The 20,636-nt window shown below is 38.8% G+C and overlaps 1 protein-coding gene across 2 annotated transcripts; it reads left to right on the top strand.

Annotated features, from left to right (window-relative positions):
* The first annotated feature begins 5,117 nt into the window (after positions 1-5,117).
* dgkab (diacylglycerol kinase, alpha b) lies at positions 5,118-20,508 on the top strand. Of its 2 annotated transcripts, none has more exons than XM_024270903.2 (24): positions 5,118-5,402; positions 5,798-5,879; positions 6,646-6,722; positions 8,095-8,269; positions 8,525-8,599; positions 8,694-8,743; positions 9,054-9,128; positions 9,439-9,555; positions 9,632-9,749; positions 9,851-9,939; positions 11,603-11,713; positions 11,790-11,888; positions 11,959-12,009; positions 13,956-14,029; positions 14,946-15,020; positions 15,104-15,189; positions 15,253-15,342; positions 15,424-15,584; positions 15,698-15,762; positions 16,897-16,987; positions 17,069-17,249; positions 17,356-17,476; positions 18,116-18,176; positions 19,584-20,508. In XM_024270903.2, exons 2-24 carry the CDS (start codon positions 5,807-5,809, stop codon positions 19,662-19,664), a joined length of 2,196 nt encoding a protein of 731 aa, XP_024126671.1. In that variant the 5' UTR covers positions 5,118-5,402; positions 5,798-5,806; the 3' UTR covers positions 19,665-20,508. The 2 variants fall into 2 exon arrangements, with proteins under 2 accessions (XP_024126671.1, XP_024126672.1); XM_024270904.2 differs by having other exon boundaries at positions 5,119-5,402; positions 8,095-8,251.
* The last annotated feature ends 128 nt before the right edge of the window (positions 20,509-20,636 follow it).

Raw genomic sequence — 20,636 nt, 5'->3', positions numbered from 1 at the left:
TTACATGTGGAGGTCATTTCAAGTTTCTCCCTCTGGATCTTTTTTGGCTGGTTTTCCACTCGTTCTGATTTATGTTTGATAATTATCTCTACTGGCAGTATGAGGAGATTCCTTAACCCTACAGAAGTTGCATAGGTCAGTGTTTCCCAACCCTGGTCCTCGGCCACACGTGCTGCAGCAAGAAGGTTTAATGTGTCTCCCAGCACAATCTCCAGAACATGGAGGAGATTTCAGGAGACTGGTGGTTATTCTGGGAGAGCTGGACAGGGCCGTAGAAGGTCCTCAACCCCTCAGCAGGACCCATACCTGCTCCTTTGTGCAAGGTGGAACAGGCTGAGCACTTTGAATTGTCTCTGTACATGAAATGTGCTATACAAATAAACTTGCCTTGCCTTGCCTTGCCTTGCCACTGCTCGCGCCCTACAGAATGACCTCCAGAGAGCCACCGGTGTGAATGTCTCTATCCAAACAATCAGGAACAGACTTCATGAAGGTGGCCTGAGGGCCCCACGTCCTGTAGTGGGCCCTGTGCTCACTGCCCAGTACCGTGGAGCTCCACTGGCATTTGCTCAAGAACACCAGAATTGGCAAGTCCACCACTGGCGCCCTGTACTTTCCACAGACGAGAGCAGGTTCACCCTGAGCACCTGTGATAGACGTGAAAGAGTCTGGAGAAGACAAGGAGAACGTTATGTTCCCTGCAACGTGGTTCAACATGACGGGTTTGGTGGTGGGTCAGTGATGGTCTGAGGAGGCATATCCATGGAGGGACGCACAGACTAGGAAATGGTGCTCTGATTGCCATAAGGTATCCAGATGAAATCCTTGAACCCATTGTCAGACCCTACGCTGGTGCAGTAGGTCCTGGTTTCCTCCTAATGCACGACAATGCCCGGCCTCACGTGGCAAGAGTATCCAGGCAGTACCTGGAGGATGAAGGAATTGAAACAATTGAATGGTCTTCACGATCCCCAGACTTAACCCCAATAGAACATCTCTGGGACATTATGTTTCGGTCTCCTTAGACTGTACAACAGCTCAGGGATGCCCTCACACAGATCTGGGAGGAAATGCCACAAGACACCATCCGTCGTCTCATTAGGAGCGTGCCGCAACGTTGTCAAGCATGCATACAAGTTCGTGGGGGCAACACAAGATACTGAAAAGCATTTTGAGTTGCAGAAATTAAGTTTTGGAAAAAATGGACTAGCCTGCCACATCTTCATTTCACTTTGATTTTATGGTGTCTACACAATTGAGCCCTCTGTAGGCTGAAAACTTTTATTTCTATTAAAAGACTTGGCATCCTTTTGTTCCTAAGACACTGCCCTGTCGTTATTTGTATAGATATCCAACTTCATATTGAGATCTGGTGTATATAATGTTTCTTTAAAGTTCTCCTTTATTTTTTCGTGAGTAGTATATATAGTTAAAAACTAAATATTTAAATCCAAACTAATTATGTAGTTTGGATCTAAATATATAGTTAAAAACTAAATATTTATTTAAAAACTAAACATGTACTTTAAAACAAAATATTTAGTTTTAAACTAAATATTTAATTTTTAACTAAGTATTTTAGAACGGATCTAAAATATATGTAAAAACTAAATATTTAGTTAAAAAAGCTAAATATTTCATTTAAAACTAAATATTTAGTTTAAAACTAAATATTTTGTTTTTAACCAAATATTTAGAATGGATCTAAATATACATTTTAAAAATGAAATATTTAGTTTTAAAAACTAAAATATATAATTTAAAACTAAATGTTTAGTTTACAAATAAATATTTAGTTTTTAAACAAACATTTAGTAAGACAAATAAATATTTAACTCCAAACTAAATATCTATTTACAAAACTTAAATATTTAGCTTGGAAAATCAATACTTAGATTAGATATAAATATTAAATGTGCAAACTAAATATTTAGTTTTTAGGTGAAATATAGCCCTGCGACGGACTGGCGACCTGTCCAGGGTGTACCCCGCCTTTGCCCGTCAGTAGCCGGGATAGGCTCCGGCACCCCGCGACCCCGAAAGGGAAGAAGCGGACAAGAAGATGGATGGATGGAGGTGAAATATATCATTTTAAAATATTTTGCTTCAGATTAAACATTTAGTTATTTAAATGTAACATTTATAACCACCTTAATTTAAAGGGTGAAAATATGCATTTGAAAAACAAAACCTGTTTTTTCTACTAAAGCATGCTAAATATTTGAAAACATTGATGTCAAAATGTTACTTCTCTGATTTAAAATGGCACTTTCAAGCTATGTCAGGTATTTAACGGTGACCCCAGTGACACAAAGGCCAACAAAGATTGAGTGCGCTGATGGTCCTGTGATGCCTGTTGCACAAGAGCTGTGATGAACACAATGGAATTTCGGAAGAAGACTGCTTCATCTGCCAGGACTGTGTTTGAAAACCTGTTACAAGAGTAGCCTCATTGTTCAATCTTTGAGGTTGTTCGGTTTATTAGCCTAGAAAGACCGACACACTGTCTTTGTTTCTCACACTTGTTCTTAATAAGATTACACTCGTTGCTATCTGAAAAATAAATTTAATTGTATTAGTATATAATACTCCCCAGTTGGCCCACCACCTGCAGGGGAGCTCTGAAGGGGCCGGTGCATTGTGGTTTGGGTGGCAGTCGAAGGCGAGTGCCTCGGCGGCCCAATCCCCGGTCATGGAATTTGGCTTTTGGGACATGGAATGTCACCTCTCTGGGAGGGAAGGAGCTTGAGCTGGTGCGAGAGGTTGAGAGATACCGACTAGATATAGTTGGGCTCACCTCTACGCACACCCTAGGCTCTGAAACTCAGTCCCTCGAGAGAGGGTGGACTCTCTACAACTCTGGAGTTGCCCATGGTGAGAGGCGACGGGCTGCCAAGTGTTGGAGTTCGTACCGGTGGACGAGAGGGTCGTGTCCCTTCGGCTTCGGGTGGGGGACAGGTCTCTGACTGTAGTTTCGGCTTACGGGCCAAACAACAGTTCGGAGCACCCGACCTTCCTGGTGTCTCTTGAAGGGGTACTGGAAAGTGCCCCAACAGGGGACTCCGTTGTCCTCCTGGGGGACTTCAATGCCCACGTGGGTAATGACAGCGGCTTCTGGAGGGGCGTGATTGGTAGGAATGGCCTCCCTGACCAGAACCCGAGCGGTGTTTTGTTGTTGGACTTCTGTGCACGTCATAGTTTGTCCATAACAAACACTATGTTCGAACACAAAGGTGTCCATCAGTACACCTGGCATCAGGACACCCTAGGCAGGAGATCGATGATCGACTTTGTAGTTGTTTCAGGCGATCTCCAGCTGTAGAGTCAAATAGTCCAATAATCAAACCTCAGATTCAAGAACAACAGTGCCGTTTCCATCCTGGTCGTGGAACAGTGGACCAGCTCTACACCCTCTTCAGGGTGCTGGAGGGTTCGTGGGAGTTCGCTCATCCAGTCCATATGTGTTTTGTGGATTTGGAGAAGGCGTTCGACCGCGTTCCCCATGGTGTCCTGTGGAGGGTGCTCTGGGAGTATGGGGTCCGGGGAGCCTTACTCAGGGCTGTCCGGTCTCTGTATGACCGGAGCAGGAGCTTGGTTTGCATGGCCGGCAGCAAGTCAGACCTGTTTCTGGCGCATGTTGGACTGCGGCAGGGCTGCCCTTTATCACCGGTTCTGTTCATAGTCTTTATGGACAGAATTTCTAGGCACAGCCAGGGGCCGGAGGGGGTCTGGTTTGGGGACCACAGGATTTTCTCTCTGCTCTTTGCAGATGTTGTTGTTCTGTTGGCTCCATCGAACCGGGACCTCCAGCATGTATTGGAGCGGTTTGCAGCCGAGTGTGAAGCGGCTAGGATGAGGGCCAGCACCTCTAAGTCTGAGGCCATGGTTCTCGACAGGTAGTTTGCCCTCTCTCGGTAGGTGGAGTGCTCCTGCCTCAGGTGGAGGAGTTTAAATATCTTGGGGTCTTGTTCACGAGTGATGGAAGATCGGAGCGTGAGATCAACAGGCGGATTGGAGCTGCGTCCGCTATTATGCGGGCGCTGTACCGGTCCATTGTGGTGAAAAAAGAGCTAAGCCAGAAAGCAAAGCTCTCAATTTACCGGTCGATCTTCGTTCCAGTACTCACCTATGGCTATGAGCTCTGGGTCGTGACTGAAAGAACGAGATCCCGACTACAAGCGGCTGAAATGAGTTTTCTCAGGAGGGTGGCTGGATGCTCCCTTAGTGATAGGGTGAGCTTGGAGTAGAACCGCTTCTCCTCCGCATCGCGAGGAGCCAGTTGAGGTGGCTTGGGCATCTGATCCGGATGCCTCCTGGACGCCTACCTGGTGAGGTGTTCTGGGCATGTCCCACTGGGCGGAGGCCCCGGGGAAGACCCAGGACACGCTGGAGAGACTATGTTTCTCGGCTGGCCTGGGAACGCCTCAGGGTCCCCCCAGAGGAGCTGGAGGAAGTGGCCGGGGAGAGGGAAGTCTGGGCATCTTTGCTTAGACTGCTGCCTCCGCGACCCGGTCCTGGATGAAGCGGAGGAATATGGATGGATGGTTCATAATACTGCTCTTAAATATATAACTAGATTTCATTAGGAAACATGACTGCTTCACTTTGCAGTTTGAGTGGCCCATTTTATCTAAATAAGGCACAAAATTCCAAAAATTCAACACAAAAGCAAAAAAATCATATTAATAGTAGGAACACAACCAAATGTCATAAATTGTCATGTCTCCGTTTCCCAAGCGATAAACCAAAAGTGGCCAAATTTAGCTGATGTCACAGTGACCTTGACAAAAAACGGTTAGGAAAAATGTAAAACATCTTTATCTCTTTCGTTTGAACTATATCCCCATTCAACAACAATACAAGAGTGAGATAGAGTGCACACTTGTTAATAGATATGCACTTTCATTTTTAAGTTTTGCTGCAGTGACTCACCCTGGAGGCCACATGTGAGGTCAGGTGAGCGGCAGAAGTCCTCTGCTCCACCACCAGCACGTGCGTCACTTTTATAAACCAGCTCAGTGGGTTCATAATCTGCGTGTCTGCTTGACTTCCAGGCTTTTAGAAAATGTGTTGAGTTGTTTGGAAAAGGCAGATCACGCCAAGTGCGCGCCGTGCGCCTTTACGCGTGCGTGTACGCGCAGGGTGGTGCCACTAACTGTAATTATGTGGCAGAAAGCTCCTCCTCCGTCCATTTTTAATCTCTTATATCCGCTAATGCTGCGGCAGACATTTACCACAAGCAGCAGGCAGCTAACGCGGGCTAACGCGCCGGAGGTCTGAGCCGGGATCCTGACTGCGCGTTTGGGAATATTCCACCGACTCCCGGGAGACTCTCGTCCCGTCGGGGAACAACCGGAACCTGCGAGCAGTCGGCCGCAGACGGAACACCTGTGCACACGCAGGTAAAGGGACGCTGTGGGACACGTCCCTCTGGTTCTCATCATAATCCTGTCTGATGAATGCGCGTTTAATGCACGCTATTAATTTCCGAGTTGATCAGGTTAGTGCAGGAGTTTTCACATTAAAAGCACTAGACATAAGAGCACCTGTGAAGGTAAGTGGTGGGCAACTTTCTGCAGCTGACCAGCCTTTTTCCTGTTAACCTTTGACCTAACTTTTTATTTGAAAAGCAGTTCATGATAACATCAAGCTGAAACAGCTATCTGAATCTGTGAGAGACTTAAAACCGACAAATGATTTAAAGACTCTCAGAAATGTAGACAAACCAGTCCGGGCTACGGGACACACCCCTGCTTGTGGTTTTGGCTGTCTGTCCTGAGACTGTTTCCTCCTTCAGAGCACCAGCATGGCCGGTTCTGGGGATGCAGGGGGATCTTTGACCCCCGTGGATTTCATCCAGCTACAAAAATTCATGGAAGGTGAGGTTTGCTCTTCACTCTCTGTTGGTTGTTGAAATAAAAGGGGGAGTCAGTGTCAGGTGTGACTCATAAAAGACGTTTCTCAAACTATTATTAAACTCCAGTAACCGCATAACAAATGTGTTCTCTCATTATATAATCCTACAAATATGCACCAGTACTCATTTTTACCTACAGTTTTGATTTTCATAAATCACATATAATCAAGTACTGGTTTCCTGCACAACATGCATCAAAAACTGCTGTTGCTGTATTAGATGCATGCTAACTTTATTATATATTTATGTGTGAGTGTAATAGTTACAGATCTGAGCATTTCTGGAAAATGTTGTGACAACAGTACAAGCTCAGGCATGTACAGGAAAAAAGGTATTGACAAACTAAAAAAATACATTTTTAAATCACAAATGTGTTCTCCAGAGAATTAGCAGCCTTAAAAAATGACGCGTATTCTCTGAGGCCAAGGCTGGGGCAGAATTATGTGAATGAGTTAACAGGGGGACAAAAAGTGGGCCCGAGCTAAAAATACTCAAAAGCTTTGAAAGAAATGAAATGAGTCGGTCAGCTTTTAGTGTTTGGGGAGCAGGGTATTTGCACACTGGATAATGGATGAAAAGATAATTACAGGCACAATCCCTCCTGTCTGGGTTTGGAAAAAAGTGTGTCCAATTTTAGAGAGGACACAAGAGTTTTAGCTGTAATGAGGGTTGAAGTGTCATGTTCATTTATGTTATTGTTTAGCTTTTGTATTGTATTTGTCCTGCAGATAGCCCTTTGAGAGTTAAAGATGTGATCAAGGAGTTTCGTCCAGGTGGCGGTCAGTCCAAGTACTGTTCTGGAGAAGTGAGTAGACAGTTTCCTACGAGTCACACATTTGGGTTTATTACACAAACATGCTCTCAATTATTGATTGTTAATAGAGTGAAGCTCATTTTAGGTTGAGGGTGCCTGCAACATTTTTAGATGAGGCCAGCAAGTTAAAGCCAGTTAAAAAATGTAAAAATAATTAAATAGTCTTTCTTTGGTTAAACTTTACTGCAGGTTATAATTTTGTGATATCATTCTGGATATTAATTTTGCCTTTAGAATGTGTTCTTCCATAATTGTCATAGAAAATGTCCTCAAATTGTTTATAAATTACAGAGACAATAAAATGCAATTATTTTCCAAGTTTATGCATGTGGAGTTGCATGTTGGCGCAGTGATTAGTTCCTGAGTGGGCCCTCTCTGGGTGGAGTTTGTATGTTGTCACCATGTGTGCTATAGGGTTTTCTTCAGACAATTCTGCTTCATAGGTTAATTGGTTAATCTATTGTACATGTGTCAAGACCCGGGGGCCAGACACAGCCCACCAGATCATTTTATTTTATTGTTATTTATGACCCGACGTTATCTTGCACTTGTAACATATTGAAGCAACGCTACGATTATGGAGCTGAGAGATCATTTTTAATAATCCATGGCTTTCTTATCCTGCACAAAGCATTTTACAACACAAGGGTGTGATCATCCTCTCCCTCCCTCTCATTCATGGTCTGGAAATAAATAAGTATATAAACAGGATAAAATAACTAAGGACAAATAGAGTAAAACTGCCAGACAACAAAGCACATAGCAAAGAAAACATAATGATTTAATTTGCTTTTTTAAAAAAGTTAAAATTTGTGTTCATTTTTGGATTATTTATATTTTATGGAGATCAAAATCTTTTGGAATATTTTTAAGCGTAGTTTTTCAAATAAAATTACATAAAAGTAAAAAACTTGAAGTGTTTTTTTTAACGTTTATTTTATTTGTAACTTATTTATTTTGGACAAAATATATTTTTATGGAGAGTAAAATATTGAAAAGTGTTTAAACTTTAAGTTTATTTATTCTGAAATAGCATTCCTGACTGTTTTAATTCATATTTATGTAAAACAAAGTTAAGTTTTTAAAGTTTTAAAAATTTAGTTTTAGTGTGTTCAATAATTGTTTATCTTTTTTGGGGTATTTTGGATTTCCGTTTTTGACACCCCTGGACTAAAGTGCCCCTTAATGCAAGTGGGTGTGGAAGTTATTGTGTGTCCTTTGGCAACCTGTCCATGGTGAACCCCGCCTTGGCTCAACAGTAGTCAGTATAGGCTCCAGCAACCCTGGGACTCCAAAAGGGATATAGCGTGTTAGGAAAGTGGATGAACAAATATGTCATCAATCCAGTGTCTTTTATCCTCAGTACATCGATTTGGACGGCTTTTGTCACTTCCTGGAGACCTACCTGTGGAATAACTCTAGAGACTCCTGCGAGCAGAAAGACTCCTGCGAGCGGAAAGAGTTCTGCAAGCGGCTTTTTCACTATTTTCAGCACGCAGAGCATAATGGCTCCACAAAAGGTGAGATGCCCAAAGGAGGTGAGGCCATTTTTAGCTGGAAACACAGAAAAATAGTTTATGGAAAAGGTCTGTCATCTGTTGTTTTTTTTAGTATTACACATTCATCATAAAACAATAAAAAAACTCATTCTTATTAGACTTTTACTGTATTTGACAGACATTAGGTTGGAGTACACATAATATATAAATCTGCTGTAACCCTGCAAGTTTGCATCTAAACGTTTGAACAAAGTAATGTCATGAAGTCTGTCCTAAAGACGTCTTTATTTCCAGATGGAGTGTTTCTGCGCGATGTATCCTGTTACTTCTCTGTTCTGGAGGAAGCACAGCCACGAGAGAAGCTTGAATGTTGGTTCCATTTTCTTGTAATACTGCCTTGCTCAAGTGAAAATGTTAAAACTAAACCATATGGAGATCACTGACCGACTGTCTTTGATTTTAGTTACGTTCAAACTCTATGATGCAGATGGGAATGGACTCTTGGACAGTTCTGTAAGTAAGATGAGAGGTTGTCAAACCTCTACACATCTTCTTACCACGTTTTGTTCTTTACATCAACAAGAATGAGCGAATATAATATGTAAAATTGAATGTATAAGTAATTAAATTAGTTCCTTATTCAGACTGGCATCAGCAACTGATAACTTTTGCTGGAACACATTTTTAAGTCATTTATGATAAACAACAGTGGTTTATTTATTCATTCCTTTTAAAAAAAAATGAAAGTCTGCATACTTTCACACTGACTAAGAGTAATCTGATTACTTCTAAAGCTGTCAAGACTCTTTTGTGCTTCCTTCAGGAAGTGGACCGTATAATCACCCAGATGATGAGAGCTGCAGATTACCTGGGATGGGACGTGACTGAACTCAGACCAGTATGTTCTTCCTTTCTTTGGCTTTTTGTTTGTACTTTTACCTATTATATAATAAATAATTATAAATCATAATTGTTGTAATTATATCTACATTATTGACACAGTTGCAGGAACTATTTGGTGGTTTAACTCCCAATCCAACTACTTTATGCTGAGTTTCAAACAAGAAGTTCCCATTTTTAGAGTCTTCGGTATGATTTGACCAGGGTTTGAACTTACGATCTTACAGTTTCAGGGTGGACACTCCACCACAGAGTCACTCGGTGAATAAAATAATCAATGACTGATCAAATGACTGGATGTGCGACAGGTGCTGAAAGACATGATGACTGCCATCGACGTGGACAGCAGTGGGACTGTCTCTCTGGAGGAGTGGGTGAAAGGAGGCATGAACAATGTGCCTTTACTTGTGCTGCTTGGCTTAAAGGTTAGATTTTATTCCTCTTTCCTGTGAAACGTGCTGCCTAAAATCAAGCTCAAACTGCTCTCCTGCTCACCCTCAGATGATCGAGAAGGACGGGCAGCACATGTGGAGGATGAAGCATTTTAACAAACCGACCTACTGTAGCGTGTGCACCAACATGCTGCTCGGCCTCGGGAAGCAAGGACTCTGCTGCATCTGTGAGATCCCACCACCAGAGAGCACTCTCAGTGCATGCGACAATTAAAAAAAAAGTAAAAAACTTAAGTACAAGTCTGACTTTTAGCATTCTTGTCCTCAGGCTGCGCCTATATTGTCCACAGCCAGTGTGCCAACAAGAAATTAGAACCCTGCGCGCGCACGTTTGTGGAATCCAAGCAAGAAATTGGAGTAAGCAATGCACTGATCCTCTCTCACCTTTAGCCTTTCACTAGTTTAACTTTATTTATACTTTTTAGATTTAAAGTTAAATTTAATGACACTGTCAATTATAGTATATTCTGCTGTGTTTATAAGACATCCAGACCTAAATGACCTAAATTCTCTCCTACTCCAACCCTTATAGTGTATCGATCACTATGACATCTTCATTTATGTGCAAAACATTGATGCAGGGAAACAGACAGCAAGAAAGAAAACACAATTTTCTGGGATTCCAAACAAAATTACAGATATAGTAAACACTGTATTGTCAGAGAGAATTAGCCTTTGTGTTCCAACCGACCAGCAGTACTTTGTTGCAGTGCGTATTACAGCTGTGTACATCTGGTGTTATTCAGCGCAGGCAGAGATAATACGTTTTCTGCATGGGAGCTAATATTAATACTTCACTATGTTGAAAATAGAAGACAAAACAGTTGAATCTTTATTTGCTGTTTAGGTATATTTGCATCAATACTCAATTGTTAAAGGCTCACTCCAATGAAAATGGTGGTTTAAACATGTTTTTGTAGCATTTTTCTCATGATGGAGGACATATATAAAGATAAATTAAGTTCAAAATGTCATTACTGGGTATTTTAAGTCATGGTAAATTAGGAGCAGGTGAAAAATGCCATGCAAACTACAAACGCTGGGCCGCAAGCTCCCTGACACCCTTCATTCTGTTGTATCCATTTGTAGACTAATAGATTGATGTACATCTCTGTCTTTAACTGAGCTGACTTCTGGCTCCAAACTGTACAAGTGTATAGCTTTGATATTGCTCAACATTTTTATTTATTTGATATTTTTAAATCAAAAGTGGGAGGATAAAGCCCCTTGAGATGAAACATTTTATTTTTTCCAGTACGTAAACAGATTCATACAAGAATTGCAGAGAAAAAATCAGCAAAAAAATAAAAAATAAAAACTAATTTGACAGTAAAAGATGACAACACTTACACACATTCATACAATACACACCTCTCCTCCCCATTACAATTAATAGAAAAAGCTTATACAACAAAATCCAGTGACTTCCATTTGAAGTAAAGGGAAATAAATACTAATATCACACATTAAAATAATGGCAATGTGAAATAAAAAGTCTTAAAACAATGAGGTTTTCTAAATGCTGCAAAGGATCTTATTGAACATCATGAGTGAGGAAGGTTGTTCCAATCATTTGGTGCCTTAAAGCAAAGTGCAAGTTTTCCAGATTGTTTGTTAATTAACAAAATTTTATTTTTTGTTAAATTGGTAATGTTAGGTTGGGGTTGTGAGGGGCTGTAAGCTAGCAGGGGAGAGAGTAAACAATAGGATGATGAGAAATGAAAGCAAGCTTACTCCCCGCCCACAACTCAGAGGGGAATTTGTAATGAACTCCTGCCACTCTGCAGAAACTATGTTCATAGATTTTGCTTAAAAACATGATAATTTTAATTAAAAGATGGTCAAAGTGGAGCTATAAACTGTATCTGAAACGAAAAAATTATGCCCTTCCAGCAGTGGCTTTAAAAATTGAGAGATTTTTGGTAATTCTTTTTAGAACAACATGACATTTGTGAGAAAAACATCAGTCAGCACTTACTTCCGTGCAGAAAACACCGTCCACATGTCCTTCTCCCTGCAGAAAGCCCGTCATGACTGGATCAAAGCTGACTGCAACAACAGCAAGTGTCAGGTTTGCTTCAAGAAGATCAAAACTCTCGCTGGGAAGCGTTGCGTGTGGTGTCAGGAGATGGTGAGCACGGCGCCACTGCATGTTGAAGGACCGAGTCACCGCTGTCCACTGTCACTTATTCTGTCTGATCTTTTAGCGTCATGACGACTGTGTTGTGCCGGGCCTTCCCAAATGTGATTGTGGGCCTCTGAAAGATCACATTCTGCCTCCATGGGCCATTTATGCCGTCTCAAAGGTGAAGCTACAGATTAGTGGCAGGGCAAAACATCTTGAATGTTTCGGTTATTGATTAATTTTCATTGCAGGAGGAGGACAGCTGCCTGTTGAACGTCACTCCTGATGGCCACATTCTGCAGGTCAGTCAATTTCCTCGTCCTCTTGTAATACACGGTTTCCACACTTCTATCTACATACGTTTGTTTTTGATTTTGTTTTCATGAGATCTTCAGCCTCTAAGACAGCCTGTTTATTTAGTCAGCAATGTTTAGGTCAGAGGTCGGTCAGCTTAACAGTAAAAGAGCCATTTGGGTTTGTTTTCTACTGATTAAAACCTAGAAGGAGCCGCATGAACTTACTTTAGCCTTTAGGAAATTTGGATTTGCATTCATGACCTTCTTTTTGTTTTTTAATAAATGTGAATTATGCTAAGTATTTTTGGCATGAACAAAGGCAAAAATATATAAAAAAAACTAGCATCTGTCAAAATGTGACTTTTTTTTACGTTTTCTCCTTTTACCTTTAGTAGAGGCCAAATCAGTGAAAATGCTAGCTTGTTGCTTAATTACTAGCTGAACTCCAAATAAGCATAAAATTCCACAGTAAATGAAATCAGCCAAAAATGTTACCATGTTGCTAAATTAAAAGCTAAACTCCAAATTAGCCTAACAAACTCATAGGAGGCCAAATTAGCCAAAAAAGCTAGTTTATTGCTTAATTACTAGCTGAACTCCAAAATAGCCTAAAATTCCTCAGTAAACTAAGTTATTATGTAAGCATGTTGCTAAAATAGAAGCAAAATTCTAAATTATCCCAAAAAACTTCAGAATATAACAAATTAGCTGAAAACATCAGCATTTTTCAAAAATATTAGCTAAATTCCAAATTAGCATGAAACTCCTCAGTAAACCAAATTAGTCAAAAACGTTAGCCTGTTGCTAAAATAGAAGCTAAACTCTAAATTAACCTAAAAAACCCAAGTTGACAAGAAACTAGCAAAAATGTGAGCATTCTGCTAAAATAGAAGGTAAACTCTAATTTTTTTTTCGAAAATTACTATTATTTTATTTTTTTTTCACCCAGAGAGCCACCGTGGAGAGATAAAAGAGCCACATGTGGCTCTGGAGCCGCAGGTTCCAGACCCCTGGTTTAGGTCGACTGAACGTTAGCATTAGCCGTCCTATGGGTAAAACATTAGCTTTAGTCTAGCTGACTTTAGCTTTATGTGCTAGTTCAATCTCTATTTTTATGAAATGATTACCGATCTATTAAGGTTAGATTGATTCAAAAGGATTAATCGATTTTATCAACCCAGCCCTACAGAAATGTGCGTGTTTCAGTAGATTGTTGGTGACGGCTCTGTTAGTAGATAGAGAAAGAATAAAAGAGACAACTTTACCTTCTTCTCTTTTAGTAATAACAACATAAAACTGTGCGTATTCATAACTTTATCCCTCCAGAGTATTTTTATATCAGTAGTTAATATCGTTGTTATTTATTTAACCAGGTAAAAAATAAAAAATCAAACATTGGGATGAAGATCTCTTTTGCAAGGTTGACCTGCCAAGAGGTCATAATCACACGTCACAATATGAAATATAACAATATAATTGGAATCATAACAATTTAAAATGAAGCAGCAGCAAAGTATCTTAGTGTTATAAAGTACAAAAGATGGAATATTTTTTCTCTGCTGCAAAGAAAGGACCAAAAAGATCTAAATTAAACAAAGTTCAAACAGTTTCAGTTCTGTCTGGAGAGTATTCCAATAGCTGGAGGCTTTGGTTTACAAATTCAGTGAGGAACATGCAGATAAAAAAAATCACAAGGAATATGACTTATTTATAATCACAGTATTACTCCATAAATCTGGATTCGTTGGTGTTTTGTAAATCACACTTGTGGTTTCTTTCACAAAAAGGTGTCGGGTCTCAACACATTTAAAAACATAAGAATTTGTTAAAAAAAGTTCTGTTTTCTTATTTATACACCTTAGGTTTTTATACATGCACACAACACACCAAGTGCTTCAAAACAGTTTTAGTATTTGTTGTTTTGATGAACTATCTTCATCTGTTTTCTTCAGATTGCTCAAATTTCTGACACACACCCTCTGCTGGTGTTTGTGAACCCTAGAAGTGGAGGGAAGCAGGGGGAACGGTAAGCAGCAGATGAGTGGATGTATCTAGTGCTGTCATGGGAATCATTTTTTGTGCAATCATGACCTGTAATCTAATTAATCCATTTAAATTGTAATATTTTTAACCTAATAATTGCTGTAAAAAGCCTGATTTTGAAAATATTTTCATTTAAATTAATGACATCAAATTACAACAGAAAAAATAACTATATAGTTCTCCTAATAGAACAGACTTTGAACCTTTACTTTTACATCAACAAGGGGTATTTTGTGTGATGTTGTGGACTTATTTGCGTTAGTTCTGTGAAGAATCGCTAAGTCGCACATTGATGACATCACATCAGCAGCGTACACAGCCGTACACAGACGGCAAGACATGTAGGCTACTGGGAGCAATAGAGGAGGAGGCGCTTTCAGTTGAGCTCAAATAAAATGTTGATGCGAGTAAACTGGTAAACCTTTGTTTTATTTGAGAACATGACTATAGTTATAGAATAAAAATTAGATAAAGAAATAATGCGCTAATGTGTCTGTAATTAATTAATCGCGATTAAAGTGAAAATTTGAAATCCCTAGATGTATTTATATCTCTACCCTTATTTGTTATGCTGTAAATGATGCATTTTAATTCTGACCAGTTAGATTGAGACCCATCTAGATTTTTAATTAAAAATATAAGGAGAAAATAATTGTTTAATATAATAAATATGTGATCTTGATGAATACATTGTTGACTTTTGTATCTTCGATTTTCTTCTGTTTTTTTTTAAATATTTTTTTCTGTAAAATATTTACGTGTGACCGGCATCACATCATTTTATTTTTTGAGTTTTGGTTAATCTTGTTGCACAGGAATGTTATTTTCATGTGTGAATAAGTCAAATCAAAGCTTTTTTTTTGTTGCTCATGTTATTTTTCTTCTGTGTCTTCATGCAGAGTCCTTAGAAAGTTTCAGGGGCTTTTAAACCCCCGTCAAGTTTACAACCTGTCCAATGGAGGTCCAACCCCCGGGTACAGTTTTAAAACAAGTGCTTTCACCTCAAACAGGTTCATTTTTTGGGTTTTTGCTCAGTCCTTGTTGGTTTTGTTTCCAGGTTGCACTTTTTCCGCACTCTGAATCAGTACAGGATCCTGGTGTGTGGGGGGGACGGCACAGTCGGCTGGCTCCTGGATGCCATAGGTATTTCACCTCCCTCTTAAGTTTTAAAAAGAACTCTGAATGAAAATCTTTTGTTGATTTCAGACAGAGCAAACCTGCAGGTTCATCCTCCGGTGGCTGTTCTCCCTCTGGGAACAGGGAACGACCTGGCCCGCTGTTTACGCTGGGGGGGAGGTACAGCAACCAAACCCTAGTGCTATTACAGGATGTAGAGCTCAGATATAAACACTAATTTATGTGTTTATCTCATAAAAGGCTATGAGGGCTCTGATCTGAGAGACATCCTGAAGTACATCGAGGTAAGCGAGGTGATCCCTGTGGACCGCTGGAGCATCCGGGTGATACCAAACGACCCTCAGGAGGCAGGAGACCCTGTACCCCAAGAAATTATCAACAACTACTTCTCCATTGGTGTTGTGAGTAATTCAATGATGACTAACAGTGTTATGTGCTTTGAGACTACAATTACTAACACACTAAGGCTTCTTTCTTTTTATTAAAATGCAAATCTCTGTGTGGATGGATGCAGGATGCTTCTATTGCTCATCGTTTTCACTCCATGAGAGAGAAACATCCCCAGAGGTTTAACAGCAGGTGAGTTCTCATATTTTGTATAAAAATATTCAAATTAAGGTTTCATTTTGTTTTTTGAGAGGTGTAGCTTCGCCTCCTGGAATTAAAGCTTCTGTCTGTTCTGAAATGTTAACCTTTGTTCACAAATTATGTGAAAAATTACATTGAAACATAAACTTATGACATAATTTCAAAAGGTAAAAAGAGGCGATGTCAACATTTGACTTTTTTATTCTTTTTAATTGCAAATTTTACGATCTGATGATTATCGTCATATCAACCTCTCTTAATTTTTGCTATTTTTATTTTAGTTCAGCGTTTAAATAAAAATGGACTTTAAAAAGTCCGGATGTGCAACTTCAAAAATGTTATTTCAAACATTAAATGTAAGACAAAAACTCATTTTTTGGTACTAATGCAATCATCTGCAGGAGCAAAAAAGTTGGACCTCAGATTTGTTCAAATTACGGTTATTTAATTTATTAAAATCTTTTCCTTATTACCAATTGTAACTGTTGACTAACTGTTGTTTGTTACTTAATTGCTGTGTTTTTATGCTCTTGCTGTGTTTTTCTGCTCTTATTTATGTACTGTGAGGCGACCTTGAGCACCAAGATGTATTATTATTTATTATTCAAAATTATTCAAAAAGTACTCAGGTATTTCATTGTGTAAATAAAGAGACCCTACACCAACATTAAGCCATTTGCAAAGAACAATTGTTTATCAAAATTTGATGAAGACACAGAAAACAAAACCTTTGTTAAGGACATTTGTTATTTGTAGGAGTACGCTGTAAAACTGTTTTTTCTTTAGAAAACAGTGACTGTGCTAAACCTATGAACAAGTCAATGGAATTTATGTCCTTGGAGCAAGAAAAACATGAACTGGAGACAATAATAAAACAAATAAAACATACATAAACAAGGTAAACTGTAAACATTACTATATTGGGTCTATAAAAGAAAATTAACCTAAAAATGTTTTTAAATTGTTTTACATTGTTTTAAACTGACAGTTCTATACCCAACGTATTAAATATCACTGTTTACAGTCTTCATCTATTGAATTTTTCAATGATACTTAAGAATATAAGCAGTTTTAGGGAAATAGTTGTCATTTAAAAATTGAAAGTTAATGTTTTCTGCTCTTCAGAATGAAGAACAAACTGTGGTATTTTGAGTTTGCCACTTCTGAGACCATTTCTGCCTCCTGCAAGAAGCTCAACGAGAGTCTCGTCATTGAGGTGAGTTTAAAAATGTCTCGTTTGGCTTTTTCCCTAAATCAAAGTTCAGAGTTGACATTCAGACGGGTTTAATGTGGACAGTGCTGCGGAAGGCGTTTAGATCTGAGCGGCGTGACTTTAGAGGGCATAGCCGTCCTCAACATACCCAGCATACACGGAGGCTCCAACCTTTGGGGAGAATCTAAGAAACCTGATGGCGTGTCAGAGGTCGGGCAAAGCGAGGTCATCACTGACCCAGAACTCCTTAAAGCCGTCACTCAAGGTGAGGAGTTTTTCTTCTGAATCAGGGGGGGTTATTTTCTTTCAGCAATGGTCATAATGATGCTTTTTTACATATTTTTAAAGTCCTTTACTTCAACACTCCTCAGATATGAGCGACAAGCGTTTTGAAGTAGTGGGTCTGGAAGGAGCCATGGAAATGGGTCAGATCTATACTGGACTGAAGAGAACGGGGCACAGACTGGCACAGGCCTCCCAGATCACCATCAGGTTGTGTAAACGTGCAAACGGAAGAGACAGCAGAACTTACAAGGACAAATTTAATGAAATAGGACCCACATTTTTATTAAATTGTTGTTTTCTTAAACAACAAAGCACTCAGCTGATTTGATTGAAGCGTGGGAACACAAAATGTTACTTATATGTGCAGTGTTTCCTTATTTATTATTACGTTGTAAAAAACTGCAATAAGTGAAATCTTCAACGTAGTCATTTTTGTTTAAGGCTGTAAAACTCCTCACTACTTTATGCACTTTTTCAAACAGACATGAACATTTTCACTATTTTCTCAGGCAAAGTTCAAACCTTCATAGAAAAATAATTCCAGCATTATAGAATGAAAACGAAGATCGGATTGAAGATTTATGTCGATTTTTTGATCTGAACACATTCTGTAAAGGTGATACGGCATGAAGGACATTGATAGTCTACAGCCAATCAGGACACAGAGCACAAAGCACCCTAAAAAAAAAAGTTGTTACAATTCTAAAACTGCAATTCAGAAAACTGTGTAGTGAGGGAAACTGTATAATGAATTATCGGTGGAATAATATTTTTTTAAGCCAAATATACACTTTTGTGATCACCACATAGTAAGATTTAATGACATTTTGACCTCTCCATTCACAGAACAAGCAAACCTTTGCCCATGCAGATCGACGGGGAACCCTGGATGCAGCCTCCATGTACAGTAAGTATAAAGCAAGCAGCACTGCTGAGAGGAGATTAGAGTTTGACTCTGTGGAGCCAAGTGACTGATAGTTACTCAGAATGTGGGTGTAAATCCAAATTACTCAGGCCTGGGAGCGTCTGTGGGTGAGATTCTTGACTTGTGCTGAAACAAATGGAGGCAAACACTCAGCAAAGAAGACTACCAGCAGCTGTGCGCATTATTAAATGATAAATGGTGTGTTCTTGTCTAGAGGTTTTCTGCCTTCCTTGAAGGTCCAAACTGCGTTATAGTCACATTCTCTTTCACCCAGTCAAACACATTGGTGGCAGCTCCACTGCTTCCACCAGAGGCAATTTGGGGTTCAGCGTCTTGCCCGAGGGCACTTCAATACATAGGCAGACAGGGCGGGAATCGAACCCGTAATTTTCCGATCGGGGGTTGACTACCCCACCGCTGCACCAAGGATAGAGACAATACTTCTGGGCACATAAACAAATTGGATGAATCATTTTACCTAAATCCACAAGTTTTCTTCAGTGTGCTCTGAAGTCATCTAAAAAGCTCAAATTTGATTTTAGTTTGATCAAAAATTGCTAAATTCAATAGTAAAAAATACCAAAAATGTGAACTGGATTACATGCCTGATATTTCACATTTACTATGATTTATTTGAACGTTGTCTTTCTTGTGAAAAAACTTCAAGATAAAGATAAGATAAAAAAGAAAAATAAACACAAGAATGAAATGAAAAAAGAACATTTTATCATCATGTTATCGATAACGTCTAAGAAATCTAGCAGCATACAATCTTTACTTTAGTTTATTAATTAATAAAAGCAGAAACTTTTTTTTTCATTTTTATGTTAGCCTAAAGATTCACTCCAATGAAAATAGTGTTTTTGGTGTTTTTAACATGTTCTTGTAGCATTCTACTAATGATGGAAGGTATAAAAGTAAAGTCAAAAATGGCATTACTAAGTATTTTATATGTTCAAATTGTTGTGAATCAGGCACAGACAAAACCATTTTGAAAAACTTTGTAGATGTGACAAAGAAGCTACAATGGCATGGCCATAAGCTCCCGGCTCCACTCCATACTTATTCACTGGCGTGTAGATGACTAGATCCATGTACGTTACACTTGGATAGCTCCAATGTTGTTGTTCACGATTTTTGTTTACTTGTTGGAGTTGTGAGGGGCTGTAAGCCAACTGGTGAGAGTGTAAACAGAGGGATGATGGGAAAGGGGGCGGGCTTACTCACACCAACAGCCCTGTCCATACCTCACACGGAAAAACTGCAAAACCACAAAACAACTGGGAAATCTTTTAAAATAGATCATAAGATGATCAGAACGGGACTTTAACAAATAAATATCTCACATCTTCTAGTGATCTAGTATGAATGGTTAATTGTATTTTTCAGATCCACATAACTCACAAGTATCAAGCTAACATGCTAATGGCTCCAGCCACCAAACCGTCAGGCTTCTTCCATCTGAAGTGAAGGTTCTACGGCATCTTCCAGCCCACAGAGTCACAGCCGAGTCTTTTAATGTTCATCGCTGAATGTGAGTCTTTGTTTTACTGTGTACGTCTTTAGCTTTGAGTCTATTTTAAAATGTTTGCTTACATTTCTACTGTAAAAGAGGCAAATGTACCCCTGACATCCAGCATTCAACAACACAAAATCTCTTAGATTTTTGATGTGACATTTGTTTCCAGTCATTGCACTGTTAGCAACTAACTTTGCAGATTTTTTTCTTATCTTGTCAGTAGAAAAGGAGCCAAGTCTTTATTAGTTTTTAAATACTTAAATATACAGTAAGTATTTTTAAATGTTAAAAATATTTTCCAAAAAGAGATTTACAAATATACATTTTACAGAAACAAATATTTTTCTAAATAGTAAATCTATTAGAATGAAGTTAAATATTTACGTTTTATTACAATTTTAATCTACAAAAACTGTCAAGTCTGATTTGTGTGCCAACGTAATGTGATGTGAATCTGCTTGGTAACAAATGAGAAGAAAATGTTGTGTTTTTAAAGTATATTAATGTAGAACATGGGTGTACTAATGACATTTGTTGTTGTGAAGCTTTTTGTGTGCATTTTGTTTATTGTGTGTTTAATTCAACTTGTAACCAAGTGGCTTTGTGTGATCTCCACACCTGCTCTGAGCATTGTCCCGTCTTGTGACTGCAGGAATTCATTCATCTAGTTCAAAAGGTGCATGGTAAATCCAAATTTATTTTATTTTATTTTACTGAAATTTTACTTTATTTTATTACAATTTATTTCATGTTATTGTTTAATTTGGTTCTATTTTTTATTTTGTTTGATTTATTTTGTTTTATTTTATTTTATTAAAATATATTTCATTTTATTGTTTAATTTGGTTCTAGTTTTTATTTTGTTTTATTTATTTTGTTTTATTTGATTTTATTAAAATGTGTTTCCTTTTTTTATTTTGTTC

This window comes from Oryzias melastigma, linkage group LG5 (genome assembly GCF_002922805.2).
Source record: "Oryzias melastigma strain HK-1 linkage group LG5, ASM292280v2, whole genome shotgun sequence".
NCBI classification, from domain to species: domain Eukaryota; kingdom Metazoa; phylum Chordata; class Actinopteri; order Beloniformes; family Adrianichthyidae; genus Oryzias; species Oryzias melastigma.
This window is presented reverse-complemented; position numbering and strand designations above follow the sequence as displayed.

Coding starts and splice junctions, on each gene's coding strand:
- dgkab (XM_024270903.2), top strand. CDS start 5,807: ATGGCCGGTTCTGGGGATGCAGGGGGATCTTTGACCCCCGTGGATTTC. Junction 15,585..15,697: donor ACTACTTCTCCATTGGTGTT/GTGAGTAATTCA, acceptor GGATGGATGCAG/GATGCTTCTATTGCTCATCG. Junction 16,988..17,068: donor ACGAGAGTCTCGTCATTGAG/GTGAGTTTAAAA, acceptor TAATGTGGACAG/TGCTGCGGAAGGCGTTTAGA.